Source organism: Hyperoodon ampullatus (assembly GCF_949752795.1).
Source record: "Hyperoodon ampullatus genome assembly, chromosome: X".
Taxonomy (NCBI): domain Eukaryota; kingdom Metazoa; phylum Chordata; class Mammalia; order Artiodactyla; family Ziphiidae; genus Hyperoodon; species Hyperoodon ampullatus.
In genome coordinates, this window is record NC_136913.1 from 17,486,769 (window position 1) to 17,514,591 (window position 27,823).

A 27,823-nucleotide genomic window follows, 5' to 3' on the forward strand; every position below is an offset into this window, starting at 1 on the left:
TTAAACACCTCAAACTACAAATGTCAGTCTGTTACAAAGAGAAGTAGCAAAATTTTTGGTGTGCTGGTGATAACTGGGGAATAGGAGGAACAAAGACCCTTCCCCCTCTAGTAATATCTTCAAATTCTCAAAGACAGGTTCAAATTGCCCAGCAAAGTAAGGTTTTGGTAGGTTAGAGATGAATTTCTCCATCATCTATAACAAGAAAGCCATGTTGCTGAAGTTAATTAAATTAAATGCCATTTATACACTCAGAAGTTAAACTGCTTGTTTTTCTACCTGAAATTGGTCGAGTTTATGGTAAAAAATTTCCCAGTTCAGACTAAGAGGGAGAAAAGAGCTGTGTGAATCAGTGAAGTCCAGAAGGTTAAAAAAAAAAATCCTTGAAGAAATAGAATTTGCTATTTTCAAAAAGTTAGAGCTAGGCTGGAGGTGTGTGGAGCTCCTCAGATCCCCTCCCCAGAAAAACATAACTCGTAACAAATATTTTTAAAAAACCATTTAAAGTCTCTATAAGTTGTCTTAAGAACATACAGCAAATGGAGAAACCTTTACTCGAGAAAATTGATTAAATCTTGATAAAAAGACTGAGACTCTAGTATTTGAGCTATAACCTGCTCTTCCCCTACCCTCGAGCCCAGAGTGACAATTCTACTCTGGACGGGCATAGCCAAGAAGATGGGACCCCCTCTCACCCTCAGCTTCAAGTCTAGGGTGGCAGTTTCTCCCTGAGCAGGCTAGGCCACCAGCATCCTCATTCCCCACAGCCCTGTCCTGTAGAAGCTCTACTCCAGGCAAGCATGGTCAAGAGGACCAGGGCTCCATTTCTCCACCGCGTTCCCACTTGTATGGCAGAAGCTCTATCTTAGATGAAATAGGCCAAGAATACTGGGCCCTGATCATCTATGTCCCAGCTCACATAGGGCAAAGGTTCCATGCCAAGAGAGGCAAGCTGAGAAGATCAGGGACTGCTACCCTTGCCCAGCACCCCGCTCATAGCAGAGTATCACTCTGAGAGAGGCAGGCTGCTACCCCCGACTCCCCAGCTCTGGAGCAGTGGTGCAGAGGCTCTGCCTAGGTAGAGGCATGCTGTAAGAACAGAGAGCTTTGCAGCTCTCCCTAAGGGGACTGACTTTATGTGAAACATAGCATGGAGAAGTTCAAACCTACAAGCACTGTCAAAGACAATGGAGGTTTTTATGGCAAGAAATTAAGAGGAGGCTGGTAGCTCCATGATAGCAATGGGTGAAAGGTAGACAAGCTAGAAGTTTAACAAAGAGAAACAGGGGAAGAGAGAGTTATGAAAGGCTTCCTGTAGTCAGAGTGAACCTTAAAGACCAGCTTTAAAAACTACCCCTGCAAAGAAGCCCAATGTTAATGATATTAGACTGTGCAACATTTATGTCTCCGGTGATTGGCAAAAACAATAAAGCAATCAGCTAACAATTAGGGGAGACTAACAACTGGATGTAATATCAATAGAGGAAGATCAGTCAGAAACTTAACAGGGAAACTGGGGAAAGATACAGTCAAAGAGAGCCCAGCTATAACCACTGTCATCCCCAGGTGGGGATGGGAGGCTTAGGGTAGCTGTGTGCATGTTCAAGGCTGCACCTTCTGAGGAGTGACATCAGAGGCTGCACACTGGAGGAAATAGGCTTCACTGAACTAGTCCAGCAAAGTCACTAAACAAATAAACCAGCAAACAGGAACAAGTTTCAGAGGCAGGAGGGAGAAAAGTCAGTATCCAGAGTTGCTACATTATCTAAAATGTCTAGTTTTCAGCAACAAAAAATACAAAACATGCAAAGAAACAGGACAGTGTGATCTGTATACAGGAGAAACAGCAGGCACCAAGTAACTGCCTTTGAAAGGACCCAGATATTGGACTTTGGAGACAAAGACTTGAAAACTGCTATTATACATATGTTCAAAGAACTAAGGGAAACCATACTTAACAAATTAAAGGTATAACTACAATGCATCATCAAATACAGAATATCAATGAAAAGTCAGGAATTACCAAAGAAGAAGCAAATGGAAATTCTGGACTTAAAAAGCATAATAACCAAAATTAAAAATTCACTGAAGGGGCCCCCAACAGGAAATTTAAGTGGAAGAAAGAATCAGTAAACTTTTAGACAGATCAATAGGGATTATGCAAACTGAAGAACAGAGAGAAAAAAGAATGAAGAAAAATGAACAGAGCCTCAAAGAAATGTGGGACACCATCAAGTGCACCAACAAACACAACTCATAATGGGAGTCCTGAAAGGAGAGGAAAGCAGCAGAAAAATACTGAAAGAAATCATTGCTGAAAACTTCACAAATTTGATTAAATGAATCTACATATCCAAGAAGTTAAATAAATTCCAAGTAGGATAAACTCAGAGATCCACACCCAGATACACTGTAGTCAAAACTGTGAAAGACAAAGTCTTGAAAACAGCAAGAGAGACAAGTGTCTTATTGTGTACAAGGGCAACCCAATAAAAAAACATCTGACTTTTCATCAGAAACAGTGAATGCTAGAAGGCAGCAGGACAACATATTCAAAGTGATGAGAGAAAAAAAAGTGAACCAAAAATCTTATATCTAGCAAAACTATCTTTTAAAAATGGAGACGAGGGACTTCCCTGGTGGTCCAGTGGTTAAGACTCCGCACTCCCAATGCAAGGGGGACGGGTTTGATCCCTGGTTGGGGAAATAAGATCCTGCACGTTGTGTGGTGCACCCTTAAAAAAAATCAATCTAAAAATAAAGGTGAATCTAACATCACTGAAAGTATACAAAGTCTCTAGAGAAAATTTCAACACTCTAATAAAGAATCTGAAAGAAAATCTGAGGGGAAATAAAGACATTTTCAGGTAAACAAAAACTGAGATAATTTGTTCCTAGCAGATCTGTCTTACAAAAAATATTAAAGGAAGCTCTTCAGGCTAAAAGCAAGTGACACCAGACTAATTTTAATTCACATGATAAAAACAAAGTATGCAATATAGTTAGTTATACAGGTAATTGTAAGAGACAATATAGTTGCTAATTTCTTCTTTCTTAACTGGTTTAAAAGACAATTGCATAAGATGATGTATATAATCATATGTTGGGGCCTGTAACATATAGATATGTAATATATTTGACACTAGAAGTACAAAAGATGCAGGTGGAAACAAAGCTGTATTGGAATAAGGAAATAGCACCATTTGGTAACTTGAATCCACAGAAACAAATGAAAAGAATCAGAAATGGTAAACAAACAGGTTAGTGTAACTCTATAAGTACTTATTTTCCTTTCTTCTCTCAGCTTTGTTAAAAGATAATATTATACAGAGTAATAATTCTAACAAAAATACATACAAAGATTACAACTAAATAAACCTGAGTATCCATAAGAGGTAGGTAAGGTGAAGGTGCAGGAATCCAACCTATTTGGATAGAATTGTTACAGGTTTTAAAACTATTTCCAAAACAAATATTTCTGCTGAAATCTTGACAGTCTTCCTTTAGCAAACCTATTCTACCCAAATAGCACAAAAGTTAACTTTGCCCCAGTCCTGCTCTAATCCTCAATAATGAGGTGTGAAAAAATAAGATTTTGACAAATATATGCTCTTTGCTGTCACAGGTTATGGCTCAAGTGGGCAGAGCAGCAGTGGTGGAGGCTGGTGAAAGCCTGCCCACAGCTGGAGTGGATCTGATTCTGTGAGCAAACATTTAGCCTCAGTTTGAGAAAATAAGGAGAAAGAAAGGGAACGCATGAACTCTGAAAACAACTGAACAAGTTTAATGAACAGGACTGAGGAGACAGCAGGCATCTGGAGCCTTGGGAAAGTAAAAATACTTCCTTTGAGAAAATCTTTCATAAAGTGTATATAGAAGTTTAAGAAATTTTACAGAAGGAAATTGGGGCTCATGACTACATTTTAAAAAGCAATTCATAAACTTCCAAATGAAAGCACAGGCTCTTGAGTGCAGTACTTTTGTTCTTACAAAGAATAGGCCCAAACATCTTCAAATGATGGAACACATTCAGGCTTTTGTTGGTGGGGGAGACCCAAAATTAAAAAGAAAAACATTGATTAGCATAACACATGTTCAATAGCAAACCAGGCCTGGATATTTGTAATTGTTACATTTGTAAATGGAAACATCTCAAGAATCCAGCCCATTAAAACAAACTTAACAAAGGCAGCTTAGTTTCCTACATAAAGGGGCATTAGAACCAGTATGCTAGGCACATAACTATGTGAACTCTTATTCCAAACACTCTTCAAGTATTTCCAAAAGGATGATTCTGATACAGTAAGTGAAGTCAGAGAGCAGAGTAAAAGCCACTGGTCTCTAACACTACGAGGGTGGGGAGTAAAGGAATCTGTCCTCTGAAGCTTTTAGTTCTAAACTTAGCAACTGAGATTTCCCAAACTACTACCATCTACAAATATCACCACAATGAACAGTTCATCCCGTAGCATCACTAGGTTAAATAATAGGTGTCTTTTAAAAAGCTCTCATTACAAAAGCGTGGTTATAAAAATGCCAAAGGGCTTCCCTGGTGGCGCAGTGGTTGAGAGTCCACCTGCCGATGCACGGGACACGGATTCGTGCCCCGGTCTGGGAAGATCCCACATGCCGCGGAGCGGCTGGGCCCGTGAGCCATGGCCATTGAGCCTGCGCGTCCGGAGCCTGCGCTCCGCAACAGGAGAGGCCACAGCAGTGAGAGGCCCACGTACCGCAAAAATAAATAAATAAACAAACAAATAAATAAATGCCATAATTTTTAATGCCTGCCTAATATACCAACTCGTGAGTATATATAATGTACTTCATCATTCTATTATTTAACTTTGTTTTCAAATTTTTCTTACTATACACTGAGATGAACACCTTTGCATATGGCATCTTTACACTGTGGTCTTTTCCTAAGAATAGCTTCCCAGGAGTGAGATTACTAGAGCAAGTTTAAGGTTCTTGATATGTGTGGCCAAGTTGCTGTCAAAAAGGATGGAACAATTTATACTCCCACTGGTAGTGTACGAAGGCACTTCAATTTCATCACTGTCTCAGGAGAGCTGGGTAGTGGGTTTTTTTTTTTCACATTTGCTAAGTTAGGTAAAAAATAAATAACTTATGATTATTGAAATAGGAAGTCAGTATCATATCAGCTCAAGCATCGCAAGATAGTGGACAATTTGTATAGCCAAAGATTGAATCCCAACGCTGCTCCATACTAGATGACGACCTTGGAAAATGTACTTATCCACCTAAACCTCAGTTTTCTCATGTTTACAATGAAGACAATAATACTGTCAATTTCTTTAAGTGACAGAGGTTTAAAGATGGTCATGGCACATAGTGGACATCCAATAAAAGTATTAGCTATGTTAGATCAGACCAGACTGGGAATTCTGAACCTGGAGCTCATTAATTCTTGGGGGTCTGTGAACTTGAATGAGAAAAAAAAATTCCACCTCTGTCATCATTTGCCTTTAATTGAAATGCAACAGAGCCTTCGATCAGTAATGTAGGTAACCCATTCTTGTTTTAGCAGGACATGGGACTTTGTCACTAATAGAAATCACTGAATTTTTCATGTCATATTACAGTTCCTGCAGAGATCTCAAAATAACTTTTATACTTATCACTACTCCAAAATTATGACAGTTTTTAGACTTGCTGCTTCATTTTATTATTTGAGACATTAGTAAAGGAGGACATAGATTACAATATACAACTTTAAAAATATTTTTGATAACTATATTTTAGTATAAATATAGTCATACTGAAATATAGTTGGTCTCCTTTGTAATCCTTTGTATTTATTTAAGCACTTTAAGATACATTCTGAGAAGGGGTCCATAGGCTCCTCCAGACTGACAAAGGAGTCCCAGGCCCCCAAAATGTAAGAAACCCTGCTCTGGACTCCAAGCAGATGTTTCACATAGAACAGCCTACCTGTAGCCCTAAAACATCAGAGATTCTTCAGTGGGCTTCATATATGAACATTTCCATGATAATAGTGTGAGTCCCATCCATAAACAACTGTCTGGATTCTCCAGGACAGCCCAGGAGAGCAGAGCATGTTGGGGTCTCAACCTAATTGCCCATCAGGTTCAACCATGGCCACTAACCAAGAACACGTGGGACGCACCCCCCAGCAGGCTCCTCTGCAGGCAGCCTGTGCAGGAAGGTCAGCGGCCCAGGAAGGCCAGCACAGAAACACAAGTGAAGGGGCCTCATTACACCAGCGCTTAGTTTTGTTTGTGGCTAGCAGCAGCTCACATAGTTGGTCAAAAACAGCACAAGTTTTATAAATTGATTCTTTGGAGCAAATAAAATGTGTAAGAATTTACCCCAACCAACTCATGATGAGACTTTCAGCTTGACTTTCCAGGGAACATTTTAAAAGTAATGATACAAACATTTAATCAGTCAACAAGTGGCCTACTCAAAAGATAGGGGAAAAATCTAAGGCAGATGGAAGGTGGTTTAATACTACCCATGAGGTAAGCTGATTTCTGAGCACTTATGGAAGAATGCATATCTTGATTGCTGGCAGATTCAAGCTTTGGAGCTTAAATCTTGTAATACAAATGGACTGCAAATCCTTAGTGAAAACTAGAATTTAAACAGCACAGAAAATTGTTCCCAAGAAAATTTAGGGAGCAAATGCGCAAACCTAAGACAATTAAAAAATTATTTAACATAACCACGTCTGACAAAGTCAGTTTATTAAGGAAGAAAATCTAGGTCAGGTACCACTCTAAAAAAATGATTACAAGGTACAATTCTTTGTCTAGTCAGTTAAAGGAGAATTTTTAAAAATCAGCATGCATGCACATCAGGGAAATGCACTTTTTTAAGATCAATGCAAATAGCATTCTACATTGCTATCTTTCTATATTGGCCTGGTCATAAGAGGAACAAATGCATATACAGAAGCTGAGTAACAATTTCAATTGGATAATCAGACTACTGTGCCACTGAAAGGTGAATGAAGATATCCCTGCTGGAAACATGCCATGTAGCACCAACTGAGCTATTCCAAGAGTCCATCTGCTTTGTTCAAATAACAGAATGGCTATCATAAAGTCAGAGAATTATTTCAGAGCTGGCACAAATCACAGTAATCACCTCATTAATAATCATCTCATTTTATAAGGGAGGAAACCGATTCCCAGCAAGGTTAACCAACTGACCCACAGAGCCAGGCAAATCTCATGTCCTCCCCATCCCTTCCTAGACTTCTTGTCACTAACGGTCAATCCAGCTTAATTCTGAAATATCCTTAAATAGACACGGACATGACATACAAAACAAAATGCCCAACACCAACAGATGAGTGAATGGTGAAGTTTATGGTATGTGAATTACATCCTAAAGAAAATAAATGGGTATCATGGGACACTAAAGACTTATTCAGTTGGTAGGCAGAATTAAATATTTCTATCTCAGTTCTGACATTGGCCCTGTGAAATGTGACATTACTCCTGTGATATTCAAGAGATACAGAGAAAAGTTTTATGGTTCACACCTCCAGAGTATTCCAATTTATTTATTTATTCAGAGTACTCCAATTTAAAAGAGAACACAGACCACAGGCATGAAGGGGAAAAAAAGACAAAAAAAGACTTGAACAGAGAACTTAAGATGAGGCAGAAATAAAAAATAGCTATACAAATGAAATAAATATTCAAAGGGCAGAAATTTTTACATAAATCACATTCAATGCATAAAATAAAATTCTCCCTCTCCATCTACTATGAGAGCTAGCCTTCTTGTTTGAAATTGAGTCTTCACTAATAGAAGTGGTAGAAATTCTGATTCTGAATTCAGAAAACCCAAAGGATATGGAAAGTAGAAAAGAAATTTAATTGCCTTTTTGCCAAAGTGTCCCTAAGCAATCTACATCATCCTTGGTAATTTTGGATCCCAAGCCAAAGCAAAATGAAGAACTGAGGAAGGCAAGAGGGCAGGACCAGGGGAAATTCTGTTATTCTAAACTTGAGGCCTCAGTGTGCTTGTAAGCCAGGTAAAAGACTTCCAGTATTGTAGGCAATACCCCCAATACTGCCAATCTCTGTTTCTCAAAGAAGTTTCACTTCACCGGGATCATAGAGATAACTATTTTGATGGGAACAATGAGTTTCTTTTAAATCTCATTGGCTTTCCAGAGGAAAAAAATAATTACCTAGTCCAGAGGTCAAGAACCAGATTAGTTTTTTAATAAGGTGTTTTTTAGTAACATGATCCTAGCTTGGAAATTTAACTCTGCTTTTAAAAAACCATCTCTGATCTCTGGCCTTAGGACATGACAAATGAAAGCAACATCTAGTTTACTTTGAACAATTTCTTCTACAAGTATTGGGTGGAAAACCTCATCTTCTGCTAGTAATTTTCCTGGGGGACAAGGAAGGTTTATGTCCCCATGCTTCCTCTCTGGTGAGGCTACACACAGCTTCCAAATAATTTCCCACCAATTCAAAGGAAAAAATTATTTCTGTGCATCTCAGCTTTCGAGGTACATGCTTAGTCTTGGGGTATATATGATTTACATATTTCTCAAGTAAAATGATTATAAGGTGGTGGACACTCAGGCGTACACCCACATCCCCCCTTCAAGGAAGGACGTGCTGCCCCAGCTACCAGGAGCATTGTAGCTCTCACCCCTGCTGTCAGCCCCTTCTGGAACTGCCTCCGCTGCAGAGAGCACTTCACTCAATGTCACTCTCCTTCCAGTGAGGGATGGATACAGGAGAATAAAGGCCTGGCCATCCCATCCCAACTCAGAACTACTGCAAAAGGTCATTACAGCTCAGAGCTCCCCAGGGGGGATCGGCCAAGGCTGCCACTGAGCCTGCATCCCAGTTGGATTTCTCTCCCTTCCCAGTCCTGCTTCCTGCCCTCCTCTCCCTCAGAGGTGATCCCAAGGGCACTCCTCAATAAATCTGTTCACTAAACTCAGTCTCAGAGTCTACTTCCTGGGGGGAATCAACCTGCAAAATATAACGTAGTAACTTTGAAAGTATGGTTATATTTACAAAGGAAAATTAAAACAAACAGAGAATATGTGTGGACTATGTACAATAATAACAAACTACCAGGAAGTTCCAAGGTTTCATAGATAAAGTAGTCTCTTGGGGTTGGCTACATTTTCACTCTTGTTTTCATAAAGGCTATATTTTCACTCTTGTTTTTGATTGTTCATCATATAAATATGTCTTCTGAAGTGATAAAATGCTGAAAGCGTCTATCTTTGTTATCTCTAAAGCAGTAGAAGATAGCCTAAGAATGAAAATGGATGAAAATAATGTATGAAAAAAAGTCATTTTTATGGATCTCTGATCAAAAGCTGAATTACATTTTAACTCAAATACTGAATTACGAAGCAAAATATGATGTGTTAAAGATTTCTGTGAAAGGTATTTCTTTTTAAAGTTTTTTTTTTTAATTTACTTATTAATTTATTTATTTTGGTTGTGCTGGGTCTTAGTTGCGGCAGGTGGGCTCCTTAGTTGCAACACATGGACTCCTTAGTTGCGGCATGTGAACTCTTAGTTGCAGCATGCATGTGGGATCTAGTTCCCTGACCAGGGATCGAACCTGGGCCCCCTGAATTGGGAGCGTGGAATCTTAACCACTGTGCCACAAGGGAAGTCCCGAAAGGTATTTTTTAAAAACAAATCTTGAAAAGGAAATTAAGAAAACAATTTCATTTACAAGAATATCCAAAGGAATAAAATATCCAGGAATAAATTTAACTGAGAAGGTAAAAGACTTGTACACAGAAAGCTATAAAACATTGCTGAAAGAAATTAAAGGGGACCTAAATAAATGGAAAGACACCCTGTGTTTTTGGATTGGAAGACTTAATATTGTTAAGTCTTAAAGTGATAAACAGATACAATGCAATCCCTATCAAAATTCCAATGGCCTGTTTTGTAGAAATGGAAAAGTTGATTTTCAAATTCATATGGAACTGCAAGTGGCCCCAGATGGCCAAAACTGTGTTGAAAAAGAAGAACAAAGTTGGGGGAATCAGATTTCCTAATTTCAAAGTGTACTATAAAGGTACAGCAGTCAAAACAGCGTGGTACTGGCATAAAGGTAAACATACAAGTCAACGGAATAGAATTTCAAGTCCAGAAACAAACCCTTACATTTATGATCAGTTGGTTCTGACAAAGGTGCCAAGAAAATTCAATGGGGAAGGAATAGTCTTTTTAAGAAATGGTGCTGGGACATCTGGATAGCCACATGCAAAAGAAAGAAGCTGGACCCCTACCTCACACCAGACACAAAAATTACCTCAAAATGGGTCAGAGAAATAAACGTAAGAGCCAAAACTATAAAACTTTAAAAGGAAACATAGCAGTAAATTCTTTGTGACCTTGGATTAGGCTAAGAGTTCTTAGGTACAACACCAAAAGCATGAGCCATAAAAGAATTGATAAAGTCTCTGATAAGAGCCTTGCTTCCAGAATACACAAAGAACTCTACAGCTCCACAGTAAGACTAAAAAATCCAACTAAAAATAAGCAAAAGACTTGAATAGACATTTCACCAAAAAAAGACTACGAATGGCTAATAAGCACATGAAAAGATGCTCAACATCATTACCCACTAGGGAAATACAAAACGACAACAGGATACCACTCCATACTCACTAAAATGGATATAATAAAAAGACAGACAATACCAAGTATTGATGAGGATGTGAAGAAGCCAGACCTCTCATTGCTGATGGAAATGTAAAACGGTACAGCCCCCTTGAACATTATTTTGATAGTTTCTTACAAAGTCAAACATATATTTACTATATGATCCAGCAATTCCATTCCTAGGTATCTACCCAAGAGGAATGAAGACATATTTGCAACACAAAGACTTGTACTTGAATGTTTGTAGCAACATTATGAATAATAACCAAAAAGTGGAGACAATCCAAATGTCCATCAACTGGGGAATATATAAATACAACGTGGAATATCCATACACTTGAATACTTTTCAGCAATAAAAAAGAACTACTGATACTTGCTACATCATGCGTGAACCTCACAAACATCATGCTAAGTGAAAGAAACTAGATGCAAAAGACCACATTACTGTATCCTTCCATTTCTATGAAAAGTCCTGAAAAGGTAAATCTATAACACATAAAGCAAATTAGTGGTTGCTTGGGGCTGGGATGGGAACAGGCATTGTCTGGAAACAAGTATATTTTGGGGTGATGGAAATGCTCTAAAACTGGGTTGTAGTGATGGCTGCACAACTCTTAAAAATCACTGAATTGTGTGTACACAGGTGCATTTTACGGTATGTCAATTATACCTAAATAAAGAGTCTAAAAAATACCCCCTGGAACACGAGACTATGAGCATCAGCTGAAAAAGAGGTGAGCACAAAAAGTGATACTATGTTGCCAAAGAACAGAAGGGCCCAGAAGGGGTGCAGGTCTGGTCCAGCCTGAAGCCTAGAGATTGGCTTCCCATCCTTTACATCCCTGCAAAGCAACTCCTAAAAATGGCAGCAAATGTAGCCATCTGTGATGGCTAATTTTGTGTATCAACTTGACTGGCCACAGGGTGCCCAGATTAAACATTATTTCTGGGTGTGTCTGTGAGAGTGTCTCTGAATGAGATGAGCATCTGGGTCAGTGGACTCAGTCAAGTAGACTGCCCTCCCCACTGTGGGTGGGCGTCATCCAATCCACTGAGGCCTGACCAGGACAAAAGGCAGAGGAAGGAGGAATTCGCCCTCTTTTTCCTGCCTAACTGCTTGATCTGGGACACCTCATCTCATCTTCTCTGATCTACACCATCGGCTCCCCTGGTTCTCAGGCCTTTGGACTTAAACCGAATTACACCACTGGCTTTCCTGGGTCTGCGCCTGCAGATGGTAGACTGTTGGGCTTCTCAGCCTCCATAATTACGTGAGGTAATTCCTCATAATAAATATCTCTATCTCCCTCTTTCTATATCTCCAATTGGTTCTGTTTTTCTAGAGCAGGGGGCCCCAACCCCTGGGCTGCGGACCGGTACCAGTCCATGGCCTGTTAGGAACCAGGCAGCCAGGCAGGTGAGCGGCAGGCAAGCGAGTGAAGCTCCATCTGCCGCTCCCCACCGCTCCCCATCGCCCGCATGACCGCCTGAACCATCCCCGCCCCCCCGCCCCCGCCCCCGTCTGTGGAAAAACTGTCTTCCACGAAACCGGTCCCTGGTGCCCAAAAGGTTGGGGACTGCTACTCTGTAGAACCCTGGCTAATACACTATCCCTCTACCAAATGAAGCCGAGTTCCATACATTATCAGGCACAATTCTAGAAACAGAAAATACTCCCTGAAGACAGATGTCAAAGCATCTTGGTTTCCATATATTCATAAATCACTTCAAGCACCCAGCTGCATGTTCAGTGTGTGGCATTTAATCTGTACCTGACTCACAGGACTTTATAATTCACCAACTACAACTATGTTGTATCTCTCTTTCTTAAAGCTATCCAATTATCACAGACCCACAATTTCATCAGATTCTCTCTCAAAACCTCTGGTGTTACACGATCCATACCCCTGCTCCCAAGCAGCATTACCTCCATCCATGTGGAGGGGCCAAGTGAACAAACGCTTCTTAAATGTCAGCTGATTTACTCTGACATTCTATTTCAATGTTTAGTCACCATTACTTGTGAGATGTCCATTCTGCTGACCCCGGCCTTTTTTCAGTTTGCCCCACTTCCGTGACACCTGGAGTAGAAGTAACCACTCCCCTCCTTCCTGAAAAGGGACAACATTGGAAAATGACCATGAACAATACCTCCTGAGGTTTGCTTCCCTTCGACTTTTCCTCTTAGGTGCTATTTTCAACCCTTCCAGTCACCTCTGGTCCTTTATTTTGTTCTCCTGAATGCTCTAAATTTTCATACCCCATCAAGCATGACAACCAGTCCTGGGCACAGAGTTCTAAAGTAATGCCAAATACAGCAGAGAGATTCATTGCCAAATCGTTTAGAATAAGTTTATTCCTAAAAAACAAACAAAAGCCTAGGGAGAATGATGCTGCGGTAGAATTACCAAGAATGTGAAGGAATTCCTGGGTGTTTAGACAAGGGAGAACATACCAGAAGGGAGGGTATGTAGTAGAATGGTAACAGAATGACACTAAGTCTCCCCGAGAACAGGATTTCTAGACTCCGACACAACTAACAGTCAGGATGTAAAAATAAAGAGTTTTCTTGGGCTTCCCTGGTGGCGCAGTAGTTGAGAGTCTGCCTGCCGATGCAGGGGACACGGGTTCGTGCCCCGGTCCGGGAAGATCCCACATGCCACGGAGCGGCTGGGCCCGTGAGCCATGGCCACTGAGCCTGCACGTCCGGAGCCTGTGCTCCGCAACGGGAGAGGCCACAACAGTGAGAGGCCCGCATACAGCAAAAAAAAAAAAAAAAAAAAAGAGTTTTCTTCCTTGCACCTTGCCTGAATGTAATTCTTGTTTTAAGGATTAACTGCTTCCTAGACATTCCTTGTATTAAACCCAAGTTACGTCTTTTCACTTGTACAACAAATATGGAGCACGGACAATGAGTGCCGGAAGATATCTATGAACGAAACGACAGAGTTCAACCTTTTCATTTTACTGACGAGGGCGCTGAGGATTGGGGTGGGGGATGGAATGACTGCCCAAAGTTACTAAGAGACAGAGCTGGGACTACGCCCTGCGCCTCCCAGCCTCGGGCCCAATCTCCTTTGACTGGATTCCTGTCTCCAAGAAGGAGGTAATTTAAGAAATCAAGATCTAGAAAGAACAGGAAAGAGCCCATAAGCGGGCAGTATTATCATGTAAATGGGACCAAATGAAGTGACAAATCTTCCCATTTCTTTTCCCAAGAAAACCACCCTGATGCCTTATTTTCAGGTCAGCTTATTAAACCCACACTCCAGTGGTAATGACATAAACTGTACTTGTTTTGTTTCTAGAATTTCATCCTCGGGCTTGGAGGAGGAGAGTCAAGGCTTCCACCTCCGGCAGGGAGCCCTGCCTGGGTCCTGGGGAAGCCTGGGCCCCTCGGCTGCAGGGTGGGACCTTCTGTGGAGGGGGGGCGTCACGCCACGCTCCGGCTCCCCTGCGGAGGGCGCCTTCAGGAGACCTCTACCTCCTGGGCCCTTTTCACCCTCTCCCTCTGGGAACTCCAACTGGACTAGGAAAAGAGGCAAGAGGCCCTGCCCTTCTAGAAGGGTCAGTGGCTGAGGGCCAAAGGGAAGAAAGAACTGTCCTTAGTCTAGGTCACAATTTCTCGGAGGATGGGCAGTTTTTTGGGTGGGGGGCATTCAAAGGTACAGGATAACCGTGGCACTATTTCCAAGGACATGATCTTATTTGAATGATTTTAGGGTGGGGGAGGGTTTCATGATACAAGTCAAACCAAAACGGTGTTATCACTATGTCACTGCAGGAACTTTTAAGTCAAATCAGGAGACACTAGCACATAAGTGGAAAGAAGTGGAATTCCATCCCGCTTCTTTTCAGCTTGTGGCAGGGAACTTTGGGCTAGGCTCCCACCTTAACTCCGGTGTAAGTTCATGTCTCTTTGTTGTGAGGGAAACTTTGGTGGGAAGTATGGAGGCACTGGCTCCAGCAGAAAGAATCCTGGTGGTCCATAGGAGCACCGACCCAGCTCAAAGACAGCCGGGTGGTTGCAGGCTCAAAGTCCTAGCGTGTAACGAAGAACAAGTACACCTGCCTGACCTTGCCCTCTGCCCTGCACCCTGGGCAGCTGAGTGGGGCTGATCCAGCTGGCGGCTTGAGGGGTAGGGGTTTCTAGGTGTCCCCCCTAGAAACACAACCAACAGGTACAATTAGACATCACTTGGCTATCTGTGGGATTTTCAGGCAAGCATTTTATATGTTTACATTCACAAAGTTAAAAATCTGAAAATACAATACTTACTGTGTTTTTTTGAGTTACTATATCCTGAAAAGATAGGATCAATATAGCTTTTTTCCAAAACAGTTAATTTCCATAAGCACTAGTAAGCACTTTGTCCCCATGCCATCATCTGGCACCCATTTTAGAGCAAGAGTTAATCATCTGAAACCTCCCCCTGTAAAAAGTTTCAAAAAGAATGGGCCTCGAAGAAATGTAAAATTCATGTTCTAAGGAAAATTTATCATGATTGGTTAGCTTTGGAATTCCCAGGGGACATATATGGTTATAAGGATTTTCCCATAGCAATGGCAATGCTTCTGTCCAAAGATATTTTGAGATTCAAGTTCAGGGCTCTGAATGCCCTGCACCTCGCCTTCTCAGTGACAGCAGTGAAGCGCATGCGCAGCCCATGGTAACCTCAGGCCTGGAACCATTTCTTGAGTCATCAGTGTGAAGGCTGCAGGCCACGCCCCGCCCAAGTCAGTCTTCCTACAGAAGGGGTGTTGCTGACACGATTCCTGACACCTCACTAGAGGTATTATATTTATACATATTCACTATAGGAATTTTCAAACTCAAACTCAGTGACAACAGTTTTAGTCGGTTAACTTAGCATAATGGTTATGCAGCCCTTGACTGTATCATTTATGCGCTGCAAGCCATTTGCTGAAATAAGAAAACATAATTAAACAGCTGTCCCCGTAAAATGTGTTTTACGTGTTCTGAGATTTCTATTTTCTGATAAGTGCAGATCGCTTCTTCTGGCGTCAGATATAACTGAGTACCCATTTGTTTTAGGAAGTATTTTTCCATATCATTAAAAATTAAAACTTATCTAGGTCATGGGACTTTCCAGAGGAGTTCACTAATGCACAAATGAGAAAAAAAATTTATTGAATTGGGAAAAAATACATTCTAGTTTCATGTTTCTCATCAAAATACAGCTTAATAATCTACCCTTTCACATTTTCTAATTCTAAATATTTCTAAGCATAACCACTTTAGTGAATATCAGTAAAAGAAAAAAAAATCTAAATATCTAAAGTAATTTAGATTGGTTTATAGCCTGTTGGGAAACTATTTTACAACATAAAGTATAATAGCAAAACAGTTTCTTCTTCCACTGTCACATGAATGACTCTTAAGATACAGTACTGTGCTAGGATGAGAGAGGACACACCTATATAAGGTGTATGTGATATATTAACACATAAAGGTTACACATAGGTAGTATTAGTATTAGAGATAGGTAGTATTTCTACCAGGAAATAATCCCAAATTGTTACAGAACCCAGAAACATCTGGTTAATATTAAACCTTAAGAAACACAAACAAAAATGTCCAATTTGCCATCACAAAATTGTGTCATTTATATACTAGCGACTATTAATGCTAAGGTAGCTGAACATTTAGAAATGACGTCCAGGAAAGCTAACTCTGAACCACTAGTTCTCACCTCTGGTTGCATATTTGGGAGGTTAAAAAAAATCCCCTAGAGATTGTGACATAATTGATCTTGGTGTGGCCTGAGTACTGGGATATTTACAAACCCCCCAAATGATTCTAAAGTGCAGTCAAGGTTGAGTGACACTGCTGTAAACAAACTAATCTTTTATTCCTGAAATGATTTAACATAGACCAGGATTTCCTGGCTAATGTTAAGATATTAAGCAATATTAATATTAGCTAAATTTTGTAATAACTCACATCTGACCTTCACATTTTACAAACAGGAGCATTTTTAAAAGTACTGTTATCCAAAAAAGCTTGTATCAAATTCGCAAAAATACATTTAAAAATTCTCAATAATTACTGAGCTGTGTATGAACATACAAGTTTTCAGTTTTGCTTGGCTTTAAACTGGGGAGAAAAAAATGACAGATTAAATACTGATTACATCTGTGCTAAACGTTTCTACCCATTTTGGTAACTGTTAAACATCTTCCTATTATTATCCAAGTTGAGGTTGTTTTTTTTTGTTTTTTTTTTTGTTTTTTGCAGTACGCAGGCCTCTCACTGTTGCGGCCTCTCCCATTGCGGAGCACAGGCTCCAGACGTGCAGGCTCAGAGGACATGGCTCACGGGCCCAGCCGCTCCGTGGCATGTGGGATCTTCCCACACCGGGGCACGAACCCGTGTCCCCTGCATCGGCAGGCAGACTCCCAACCACTGCGCCACCAGGGAAGCCCAAGATTTTTTTTTTAATGTGCAGGTTTGGATCAAATTGCCCAATAGAGGATTCAAAGTGCTGTGTTTGCTTCAACAGAAACTAACAGAAGTTTCTGCCTTCACCTCCCCAATGAGCTTAGAAATATTCAAGTTGCCTGCAAACGCACATCTCTAGCACATATGCTCACACAGAAGCCAGGAAGTCACCTGTGTGAGCCAGAACCTGGGGTGGGAAGGAAGGAACTGCACAAGCAAATCTTTCTTGTTTTTCTCCAACCTCCTCTGCTACATGTACATTTCAACTGAACACACAATACTGCTTTCCCAAAACAAAGTATTCAGGAGAAGGTGGACAATACTCTTTACCTTCAATGAAAGAGCAGTGTCAGCATCTGTGTTGCGGTACAGGATCACATTACTGTCCATGTCAAAGCTTTCACGGACTCCAAGATGGTAGAAGAGGGAAGGCTGTCTGGAGACATTGCTCATGTCCACCACGGCAACATCTGAGATGAACAACGAGGGGACAAGGTCAGGGGAGAGAGAGGTGATCTACTTAATCTACTTTGTGATGATCGCCAACGGGGAGCTGCTACAATTTGTATTTCTACCATCAGCCTTTTAGGTAAAGCACAAGTAAGGAATGATTTGATTAAAATTACCCCCATGAGCTGCGGAAGAAAAGCAACATGAATAAAAACTAAAAACCAAAAAACTCTTCCTTCTTCAAAGTGCTGAGAACATAGTCTCACTCAAAAATTGCTGGTGGATTTATTTTAAATGTTATTTTTATTAGGAAATTTATCATATCCAAAGAATATATTTAGCTTATATATAAAGTATTAAGTATAATGAAATGAAAAACCATGCACCCACCATGCAGCCCAAGACACAAAGCGCTATCTGTACTGTCAGAGCTCCACATGTCTCCTCGTAATCACATCTCTCCCTCCTGCCCAGAGAACGCCTCCATCCTGATCTCTGCATTTATCAGTTCCCTGCATATATCCGTATATGCATATTATATATTATTATAATTATGAATTCCTAAACAGTATATTGTTTAGTTTTGTATGCCTTTGAACTTTATATAAATAGTATCATACTGTATATATTCTTTGACTTGCTGGGTTTTGGTGTGAAACAACCAACTTGTATGTCTAGCTCTAAGTTCATGCATTTTCACTTCACATGATTTCTTCTTTTCCTATTTTGAACTGTTGTAATGAACATTCCCGCACCATGCTCCTGGTTCATATGTCACCATCAAATGGATGGCACAGATCACATGCCCCTGGAGTTGTGTCCTAGAGAGACTTTAATCAAAGAGGGGTGGGATAGGGAGGGGGGGAGGGGGGGAGACGCAAGAGGGAAGAGATATGGGAACATATGTATATGTATAACTGATTCACTTTGTTATAAAGCAGTAACTAACACACCATTGTAAAGCAATTATACTCCAATAAAGATGTAAAAAAAACAGAGGGGCAACACAGACCATCAATAAAGAACAAACTTAAATTTGCCTAGTAGCATTGGACACCATTTCAAGTCTAGTCATTTTCAAGAGAGTATCAGAGCTCCAAGTTTGACTGGACTTTCTCCACAATGTACAGCAGAAATTTGGGGAAATAGGGCCCAAACTTATGCTTGTGCTGCTGTGACCTCACAGGAAGTCACTGAAAATCTCAATGAAACAGAACAGAGGCGAGGTGAACAGGGACGTGAGGAAACAAAAAGGCAGAGAGATGCTGCATCAGCACCAGGCGCCACTGGGAGACCTGAGACCGAGCCTTGGTAAGTCCTGGGTGGGCCTTTTTATTCCCTAATTTATGGGTTGCCTGCTCTATGCCAGGCACTGTGCTTGGTGCCAGGGACAGAAGTGTGAACAAGGCATAATCCCTTTCCTCGAAACCATGTTTAATACAATGGAGACGACGGGAAGGAAGCAGTGGTTACAATCAGGGTAGGGAAGGCTAAGATGAGGGGAACAGTTACAGAGGCACCCCTGGGGGGCACCGAACCCACACTCAGGTGGAGGGCAGTCAGGGAAGGCTGAAAGCATGTGAGCTGTCTGGAGCCTGAGGGTCCATATGAGGCAGGAAAACTGGGGAGAGGATGGGCGGATGGAAAGGGAGGGAAAAAGCATTGCAGGTAGAGAAGGCAGCAAGTGCAAGCCAGAGGTCGGGGGGTGTACATGTTGGGGCCACTGCAAATCATTTCACAGGACCAGAACACCTAAGGAGATGAACCTGGAAGGGTTAGTAGGTGCCAGACAGGTGAAGGGGTGTGAAGGCCATCTTAAGAGGGCTGGACACTAGCTTGAGACAATGGAAAACCTATGGAAGGGTGTGGGGTTTTTTTTGTTTTTTTTATTTTCATTATGGAAAATTATAAACATATATGTAAAAGTAAACAGAAGAGTATAATGGAACCCCTGTAGCCCCCACTTCCCTCAACAATTATCAACTCGGCCAGCCTTGTTTCAGCTCTACTGCCGTCCACCCCACCCCCTTCCATATAATTTTGAAACAAATCCCCAGTATCATATAATTTCATCTCCAAATACTTCAGTATGTTTCGTTAAAAGAACTCAAAGGAAAAAAAAACAACAAATAACCATAGCATCAATGTCTCATCGTTATTTTAAAAAAAAAATAATCATGAAGGGCTTAAACAGGAGACTATCATATCCAAATTCACCCTTTAGAGGTTACTGCTCAAGAAAGGACAAATGTATATGCTGAGGAAATGCTTTTTACTAACCAGCCTGGTTAATTTATCTCAAATGGATACCTGGTCCCCAGAGACATCTGCTCAGCGTCCAAACCACACTGCAGCTGAATAAATGAGACATTCTGCCCGCAGGAGTTTTCCCTGGACTCTATTACCTTCTCAAATGAAAACGAATGTGTTTCCTACTAATGTTACTAGGAAGTGGCAACACAGATGCTAATTCCAAGGCGTGGGGACTTCTATAATTAGTTAACAAAGGACAGGAAGCAAATGGAGGAAGACAAAAGAGAGTGCTGGGAAGGGGGAGAGCAGGGATGAAGGCCGGCAGCCCCCCATCCTGCAGACCATTTTCACAGGAAACCTGCAACTTGGTGGAGTAGCCTGTAGCCAAGTAGATTAAATTTTAATCTGGTGACATGAGTTCCTGCTTTCCTCTGCCCTCTCAATGCTCTGTGCTGAGACCTGTACACTGGCCTCACCACGTCCACTAAGGAGCCCCTCCGTGGCTCCACCAAGGGTTGGGATGGAGATTTTTCTTGGTGCCTCATTAAAACAGGACAGACTGAAGCAAGATGGCTACTGAGTGACTCAGGGGGGAAATGCTGGACACGTGCTGGATTCCAGCCCTGAGCAGGACAGCACGGGACTTCATCACGCTACCTCAGAAAGGAAATCCTATTCAAAAGGCAGGGTTGGGCAAAGCTTTTGCACAGTGAACTGCTAAGGAAAAAAGGGCAGAAACAAAGACATGTTTGCTGGAAAATGGGCAAGATAGTTTCACGTCATCTTACTTAATCTTTGCAACAACGCCGAGTACTCCCCAATCCCGGGAGCGTGCAAGGGCCGCTGTGCCTGCACATCCGTATCAGTGGGATAATGGCCAGCACACGCTGAGGAAAGAGGCAGCAAGCATCCAAACTTAACAGCCACTCAATTCCGGAAAAGAGGGTGGAGGAGACAGACTTGAGCTCATCTTCTCTCACAAAAACACCAAAACCTAACTGCTGAACAACCACTGACAAAAAAGACTGGAAGTTACCAAAAAAGATTTTTTACATTCAAAGACAAAAAAGAAGCCACAATGAGATGGTAGGAAGGGCACTTTCGGAACATAATCAAATCCCACACCCACCAGATGGACAACCCACAAACTGGAAAATAATTATATCGCAGAGGTCCTCCCGTAAGAGTGAGAGTCCTGAGCCTCTGAGTGAGGTCTCAGAGACCTCTGGGACAACATTAAATGAACCAACATTTGCATCATAGGTGTCCCAGAAGGAACAGAGAGAGAGAAAGGGCCTGAGAAAATATTTGAATAGATTATAGCTGAAAACTTCCCTAACATGAGAAAGAAAACATTCAACTTAAGTCCAGGAAGTGCAGAGTCCCATACAAGATAAACCAAGGAGGAACACACCGACACACATATTAATCAAACTGACAAAAATTAAAGACAAAGAAAAAATATTAAAAGCAAGAAGGGAAAAGTGACAAGTAACATACAAAGGAATCCCCATAAGGGTATCAGCTGATTTTTCAGCAGAAACTCTGCAGGCCAGAAGGGAGTGGCACGATATATTTAAAGTGATGAAAGGCAAAAACCTACAACCAAGAATATTCTACCCAGCAAGGCTCTCATTCACATTCAACGGAGAAATCAGAAGTTTTACAGACAAGCAAAAGCTAAGAGAATTCAGCACCACCAAACCAGCTTCACAACAAATCCTAAAGGAACTTCTCTAGGTGGAAAAGAAAAGGCCAAAACGAGAATCAAGAAAATTACAAATGGGAAAGCTCACCAATAAAGGCAAACATAAAGGTAGGAAATCATCCACACACAAATATATCAAAAACAGCAATCATGAGAAGAGGAGAGTACAAATGCAGGATATTGGAAATGCACTTGAAATTAAGAGAACAGCAACTTAAAACGATCTTGTACATACACAGAATGCTATATCAAAACCTCATGGGAGGGGATTCCCTGGTGGTCCAGTTGGTAAGACTCCGCACTCCCAATGCAGGGGGCCAGGCCTCTATCCCTGGTCGGGGAACTATATCCCACAGGCATGATGCAACGAAGAGTCCACATGCCGCAACTAAAGACCCTGCATGCCACAAATAAGACCTGGTGCAGCCTAAATAAATAAATAAATATTTAAAAATAAACCTCATGGGAACCACAAACCAAAAATCTACAATAGATACACATACAAAAAAGAAAAAGCAATCTAAACACAACACTAAAGACACACATCAAATCACAAGAGAACAAAAGACGAAGGGAAGAAAAGACCTTGAAAAACAAATCCAAAACAATGAACAAAATGGCAGTAAGAACATTCCTATTGATAATTACCTTAACCATAAATGGATTAAACGCTCCAACCAAAAGACATAAACTGGCTGAATGGATACAAAAACAAGACCCGTATATATGCTGTCTACAAGAGATCCACTTCAGATCTAGGGACACATACAGACTGAAACTGAGGGGACGGAAAAAGGTATTCCATGCAAATGGAAATCAAAAGAAAGCTGGAGTAGCAATACTCATATCAGACAAAATAGACTTTAATCCAAGAGACAAAGAAGGACACTAAACAATGATCAAGGGATCAATCCAAGAAGATAACAATTGTAAATATATATGCACCCAACACAGGAGTACCTCAATATGTAAGACAAATGCTAACATCCATAAAGGAGAAATCAACAGCAACACAATAGTGGGGGACTTTAACACCTCACTTTCATCAATGGACAGATCATCCAGACAAAAAATCAATAAGGAAACACAGGCCTTAAATGATATGTTAGACCAGATGGATTTAATTGATATTTATAGAGCATTCCATCCAAAAGCAGGAGAATACACTTTCTTCTCAAGTACACATGGAATATTCTCCAGGATAGATCACATGCTGGGCCACAAATCAAGCCTCAGTAAATTTAAGGAAATAGAAATCATATTAAGTATCTTTTCCGAGCACAATGCTTTGAAATTAGAAATCAATTACAGGACAAAAACTGCAAAAATACAACACATGGACGTTAAACAATATGCCACTAAACAACCAATGGATCACTGAACAAATCAGAGGAATGTGAAAAATACCAAGAGACAAATGACAACGAGAACACGGCAGTCCAAAACCTATGGGATGCAGCAAAAGCAGTTCTAAGAGGGAAGTTTACAGCGATACAAGCCTACCTTAGAAAACAAGAAAAATCTCAAATAAACGACCTAATCTTGCACATAAAGCAACTAAAGAAAGAAGAACAAACAAAACCCAAAGTTACTAGAAGGAAAGAAATCATAAAGGTCAGAGCAGAAATAAATGAAATAGAGATGAAGAAAATAATAGAAAAGATCAATGAAACTAAAATCTGGTTCTTTGAGAAGATAAACAAAATTGACAAACCTTTAGCCAGACTCATCAAGAAAAAAAGAGAACTCAAATCAATAAAATTAGAAATGAAAAAGGAGAAGTTAGAACAGACACCGAAGAAACACAAAGCACCCTAAGAGACTACTACCAGCAACTCTATGCCAATAAAATGGACAACCTGGAAGAAATGGACAAATTCTTAGAAAGGTATAACCTTCCAAAACTGAACCAGGAAGAAATAGAAAATATGAACAGACCAATCACAAGTACTGAAATTTAAACAGTGATTTAAAAGCTTCCAAAAGGGACTTCCCTGGTGGTCCAGTGGTAAAGAATCCTCCTTCCAATGCAGGGCACGGGGATTTGATCCCTGGTCGGGGAACTAAGATCCCACATGCCACAGGGCTACTAAGCCTGGGCACCACAACTACTGAGCTTGCATGCCTCAACAAGACAGCCCACGTGCTGCAAACTACAAGAGGCCACGCGCCCTGCAGCCTACGTGCCACAACGAGAGAGAAAACCTGCACTCCACGACTAGAGAGGAAACCCGCATGCCACAATGAAGAGCACACGCCACAACGAAAGATCCCGTATGCCTCAACTGCGACCCGATGCAGCCAAAAATAATAATAATAATAATAATAAAGAAAATAAAACAAACAAAAAAATAAAAGCTTCCAACAAACAAAAGTCCAAGACCAGATGGCATCACACGTGAATTCTATCAAACACTTAGAGAAGAGTTACCAGCTATCTTTCCGAAACTCTTCCAAAAATTGCAGAGAAAGGAACTCTGCTCATTCTATGAGGCAACCATCACCTGGATACCAAAACCAGACAAGGATACCACAAGAAAAAAAAAATTACAGGCCAATATCACTGATGAACAGAGATGCAGAAATACTCAACAAAATACTACCAAACCGAATCCAACAATACATTAAAAGGATCATACACTATGACCAAGTGGGATTAATCCCAGGGATGCAAGGATTCCTCAATATCCTCAAATCAATCAGTGTGATACACCACATTAACAAACTGAAGAATATACGGCTTCAAGATGGCAGAAGAGTAAGACGTGGAGATCACCTTCCTCCCCACAGATACACCAGAAATACATCTACATGTGGAACAACTCCTATAGAACACCTACTGAATGCTGGCAGAAGACCTCAGACCTCCCAAAAGGCAAGAAACTCCCCACGTACCTGGGTAGGGCAAAAGAAAAAACAGAGACAAAAGGATAGGGACGGGACCTGCACCAGCGGGAGGGAGCTGTGAAGAAGGAAAGGTTTCCACACACTAGAAGCTCCTTCACTGGCGGAGACTGCGGGTGGCGGAGGGGGGAAGCTTCGGAGCCGCGGAGGAGAGCGCAGCAACAGAGGTGCGGAGGGCAAAGCGGAGAGATTCCCGCACAGAGGATCGGTGCCGACCGGCACTCACCAGCCAGAGAGGCTCATCTGCTCACCCACCGGGGCGGGCGGGGCTGGGAGCTGAGGCTCGGGCTTCGGTCGGAGCGCAGGGAGAGGACTGGGGTTGGCGGCGTGAACACAGCCTGCAGGGGGCTAGTGCACCACGGCTGGCCGGGAGGGAGTCCGGGGAAAAGTCTGGAGCTGCCGAAGAGGCAAGAGACTTTTTCTTCCCTCTTTGTTTCCTGGTGCCCGAGGAGAGGGGATTCAGAGCACTGCTTAAAGGAGCTCCAGAGACGGGCGCGAGCAGCGGCTATCAGCGCCGACCCCAGAGATGGGCGTGGGACGCTGGGGCTGCTGCCGCCGCCACCAAGAAGCCTGTGTGCGAGCACAGGTCACTATCCACACCTCCCCTCCCGGGAGCCTTTGCCGCCCGCCACTGCCAGGGTCCCGTAATCCAGGGACAACTTCCCCAGGAGAACGCACGGCGCGCCTCAGACTGGTGCAACGTCCCGCCGGCCTCTGCCTCCGCAGGTTCACCCCGCATCCGCACCCCTCCCTCCCCCCAGCCTGAGAGAGCCAGAGTCCCCGAAGCAGCTGCTCCTTTAACTCCGTCCTGTCTGAGCAAAGAACAGACGCCCTCAGGTGACCTACACGCACAGGCGGGGCCAAACCCAAAGCTGAACCCCAGGAGATCTGCGAACAAAGAAGAGAAAGGGAAATCTCTCCCAGCAGCCTCAGGAGCAGCGGATTAAATCTCCACAATCAACTTGATGTACCCTGCATCTGTGGAATACCTGAATAGACAATGAATCAACCCAAATTGAGGAGGTGGACGTTGGGAGCAACAATACATATATTTTTTTCCCTTTTTGTGAGTGTGTATATGTATGCTTCTGTGTGAGATTTTGTCTGTGTAGCTTTGCTTTTACCATTTGTCCTAGGGTTCTGTCTGTCCATTTTTGTTTGTTTGTTTGTTTTTTAGTATAGTTTTTAGCACTTGTTATCATTGGTGGATTTGTTTTTTGGTTTGATTGCTCTCTTCTTTCTTTTTTTTATTACTTAAAAAAATTTTATTTTACTAATTTTTTTATTTTAATAACTTTATTTTATTTTACTTTTTTAAATTTTACTTTATCTTCTTCTTTCATTGTTTCTTTGTTTCCTCCCTTTTATTCTGAGCTGTGTGGAGGACAGGCTCTTGGTGCTCCAGCAAGGCGTCAAGGGCTGTGCCTCTGAGGTGGGAGAGCCAAGTTCAGGACACTGGCCCACAAGAGACCTCCCAGCTCCGCGTAATATCAAATCTCCCAGAGATCTCCATCTCAACACCAACACCCAGCTTCACTCAACGACCAGCAAGCTACAGTGCTGGACACCCTATGCCAAACAACTAGCAAGACAGGAAGACAGCCCCATCCATTAGCAGAGAGGCTGCCTAAAATCATAATAAGGCCACAGACACCCCAAAACACAACACCAGACGTGGACCTGCCCACCAGAAAGACAAGATCTAGCCTCATCCACCACAACACAGGCACTAGTCCCCTCCACCAGGAAGCGTACACAACAGACTGAACCAACCTTAGCCACTGGGGGCAGATACCAAAAACAACGGGAACTATGAACCTGCAGGCTGCAAAAAGGAGACCCCAAACACAGTAAGTTAAGCAAAATGAGAAGACAGAGAAACAACAGGAGATGAAGGAGCAAGGCAGAAACCCACCAGACCTAACAAATGAAGAGGAAATATGCAGTCTGCCTGAAGAAGAATTCAGAATAATGAGAGTAAAGATGATCCAAAATCTTGGAAATAGAATGGAGAAAATACAAGAAACGTTTAACAAGGAGCTAGAAGAACTAAAGAGCAAACAAACAATGATGAAATTAAAAATTCTCTAGAAGGGATCAATAGTAGAATAACTGAGGCAGAAGAACAGATAAGTGACCTGGAAGATAAAACAGTGGAAATAACTACTGCAGAGCAGAATAAAGAAAAAAGAATGAAAAGAACTGAGGACAGTCTCAGAGACCTCTGGGACAATATTAAACACACTAACATTCGAATTATAGGGGTCCCAGAAGAAGAGAAAAACAAAGGGACTGAGAAAATATTTGAAGAGATTATAGTTGAAAACTTCCCTAATATGGGAAAGGAAATAGTTAATGAAGTCCAGGAAGCACAGAGAGTCCCATAAAGGATAAATCCAAGGAGAAACATGCCGACACATATTAATCAAACTATCAAAAATTAAATACAAAGAAAAAATACTAAAAGCAGCAAGGGAAAAACAACAAATAACACACAAGGGAATCCCCATAAGATTAAAAGCTGATCTTTCAGCAGAAACTCTGCAAGCCAGAAGGGAGTGGTGGCAGGACATATTTAAAGTGATGAAAGGGAAAAACCTACAACCCAGATTACTCTACCCAGCAAGGATCTCACTCGGATTCGACGGAGAAATTAAAACCTTTACAGACAAGCAAAAGCTAAGAGAATTCAGCACCACCAAACCAGCTTTACGACAAATGCTAAAGGAACTTCTCTAGGCAGGGAACACAAGAGAAGGAAAACACCTACAATAACAAACTCAAAACAATTAAGAAAATGGTAATAGGAACATACATATTGATAACTCCACACCAAGAGAAGCCACCACAATGAGAAGCCCACGTACCTCAACAAAGAGTAGCCCCTGCTCGTCGCAACTAGAGAAAGCCCTTGCACAGCAATGAAGACCCAATGCAGCCAAAAATTTAAATTTAGAAGATGTGGTACATATATACAATGGAATATTACCAAGCCGTGAAAAATAATGAAATAATGCCATTTGCAGCAACATGGATGGACCTAGAGATCATCATACTAAGTGAAGAAAGAGAAAGGCAAATAGCATATGGTATCACTCATATGTTGAATCTAATTTTTAAAAATGATACAAATGAACTTTTTTACAAAACAGAAAAAGACTCACAGATCTTGAAATCAAACTTACGGTTACAGAAGGGGAAACATGGGGGAAATGATAAATTAAGAGATTGGGATTAACATATACACACTACTATATCTATAAAATAGATAACCAACAAAGACCTACTGTATAGCACTGGAAACTCTACTCAATATTCTGTGATAACTGATGTGAGAAAATAATCTGAAAAAGAATTGATATATGTATATGTATAACTGAATCAC

At 41.5% G+C, this 27,823-nt stretch overlaps 1 protein-coding gene across 1 annotated transcript in view; it reads right to left on the reverse strand.

Moving 5' to 3' along the window:
- MAP3K15 (mitogen-activated protein kinase kinase kinase 15) overlaps positions 1 to 27,823 on the reverse strand; it is a gene marked incomplete at its 5' end in the record, with an annotated part of 129,014 nt that overhangs the window by 84,397 nt on the left and 16,794 nt on the right. Inside the window, 2 exon segments of the mRNA XM_079727966.1 lie at positions 14,931 to 14,963; positions 17,454 to 17,593. Of these exon segments, the coding sequence (XP_079584092.1) occupies positions 14,931 to 14,963; positions 17,454 to 17,593 (173 nt within the window).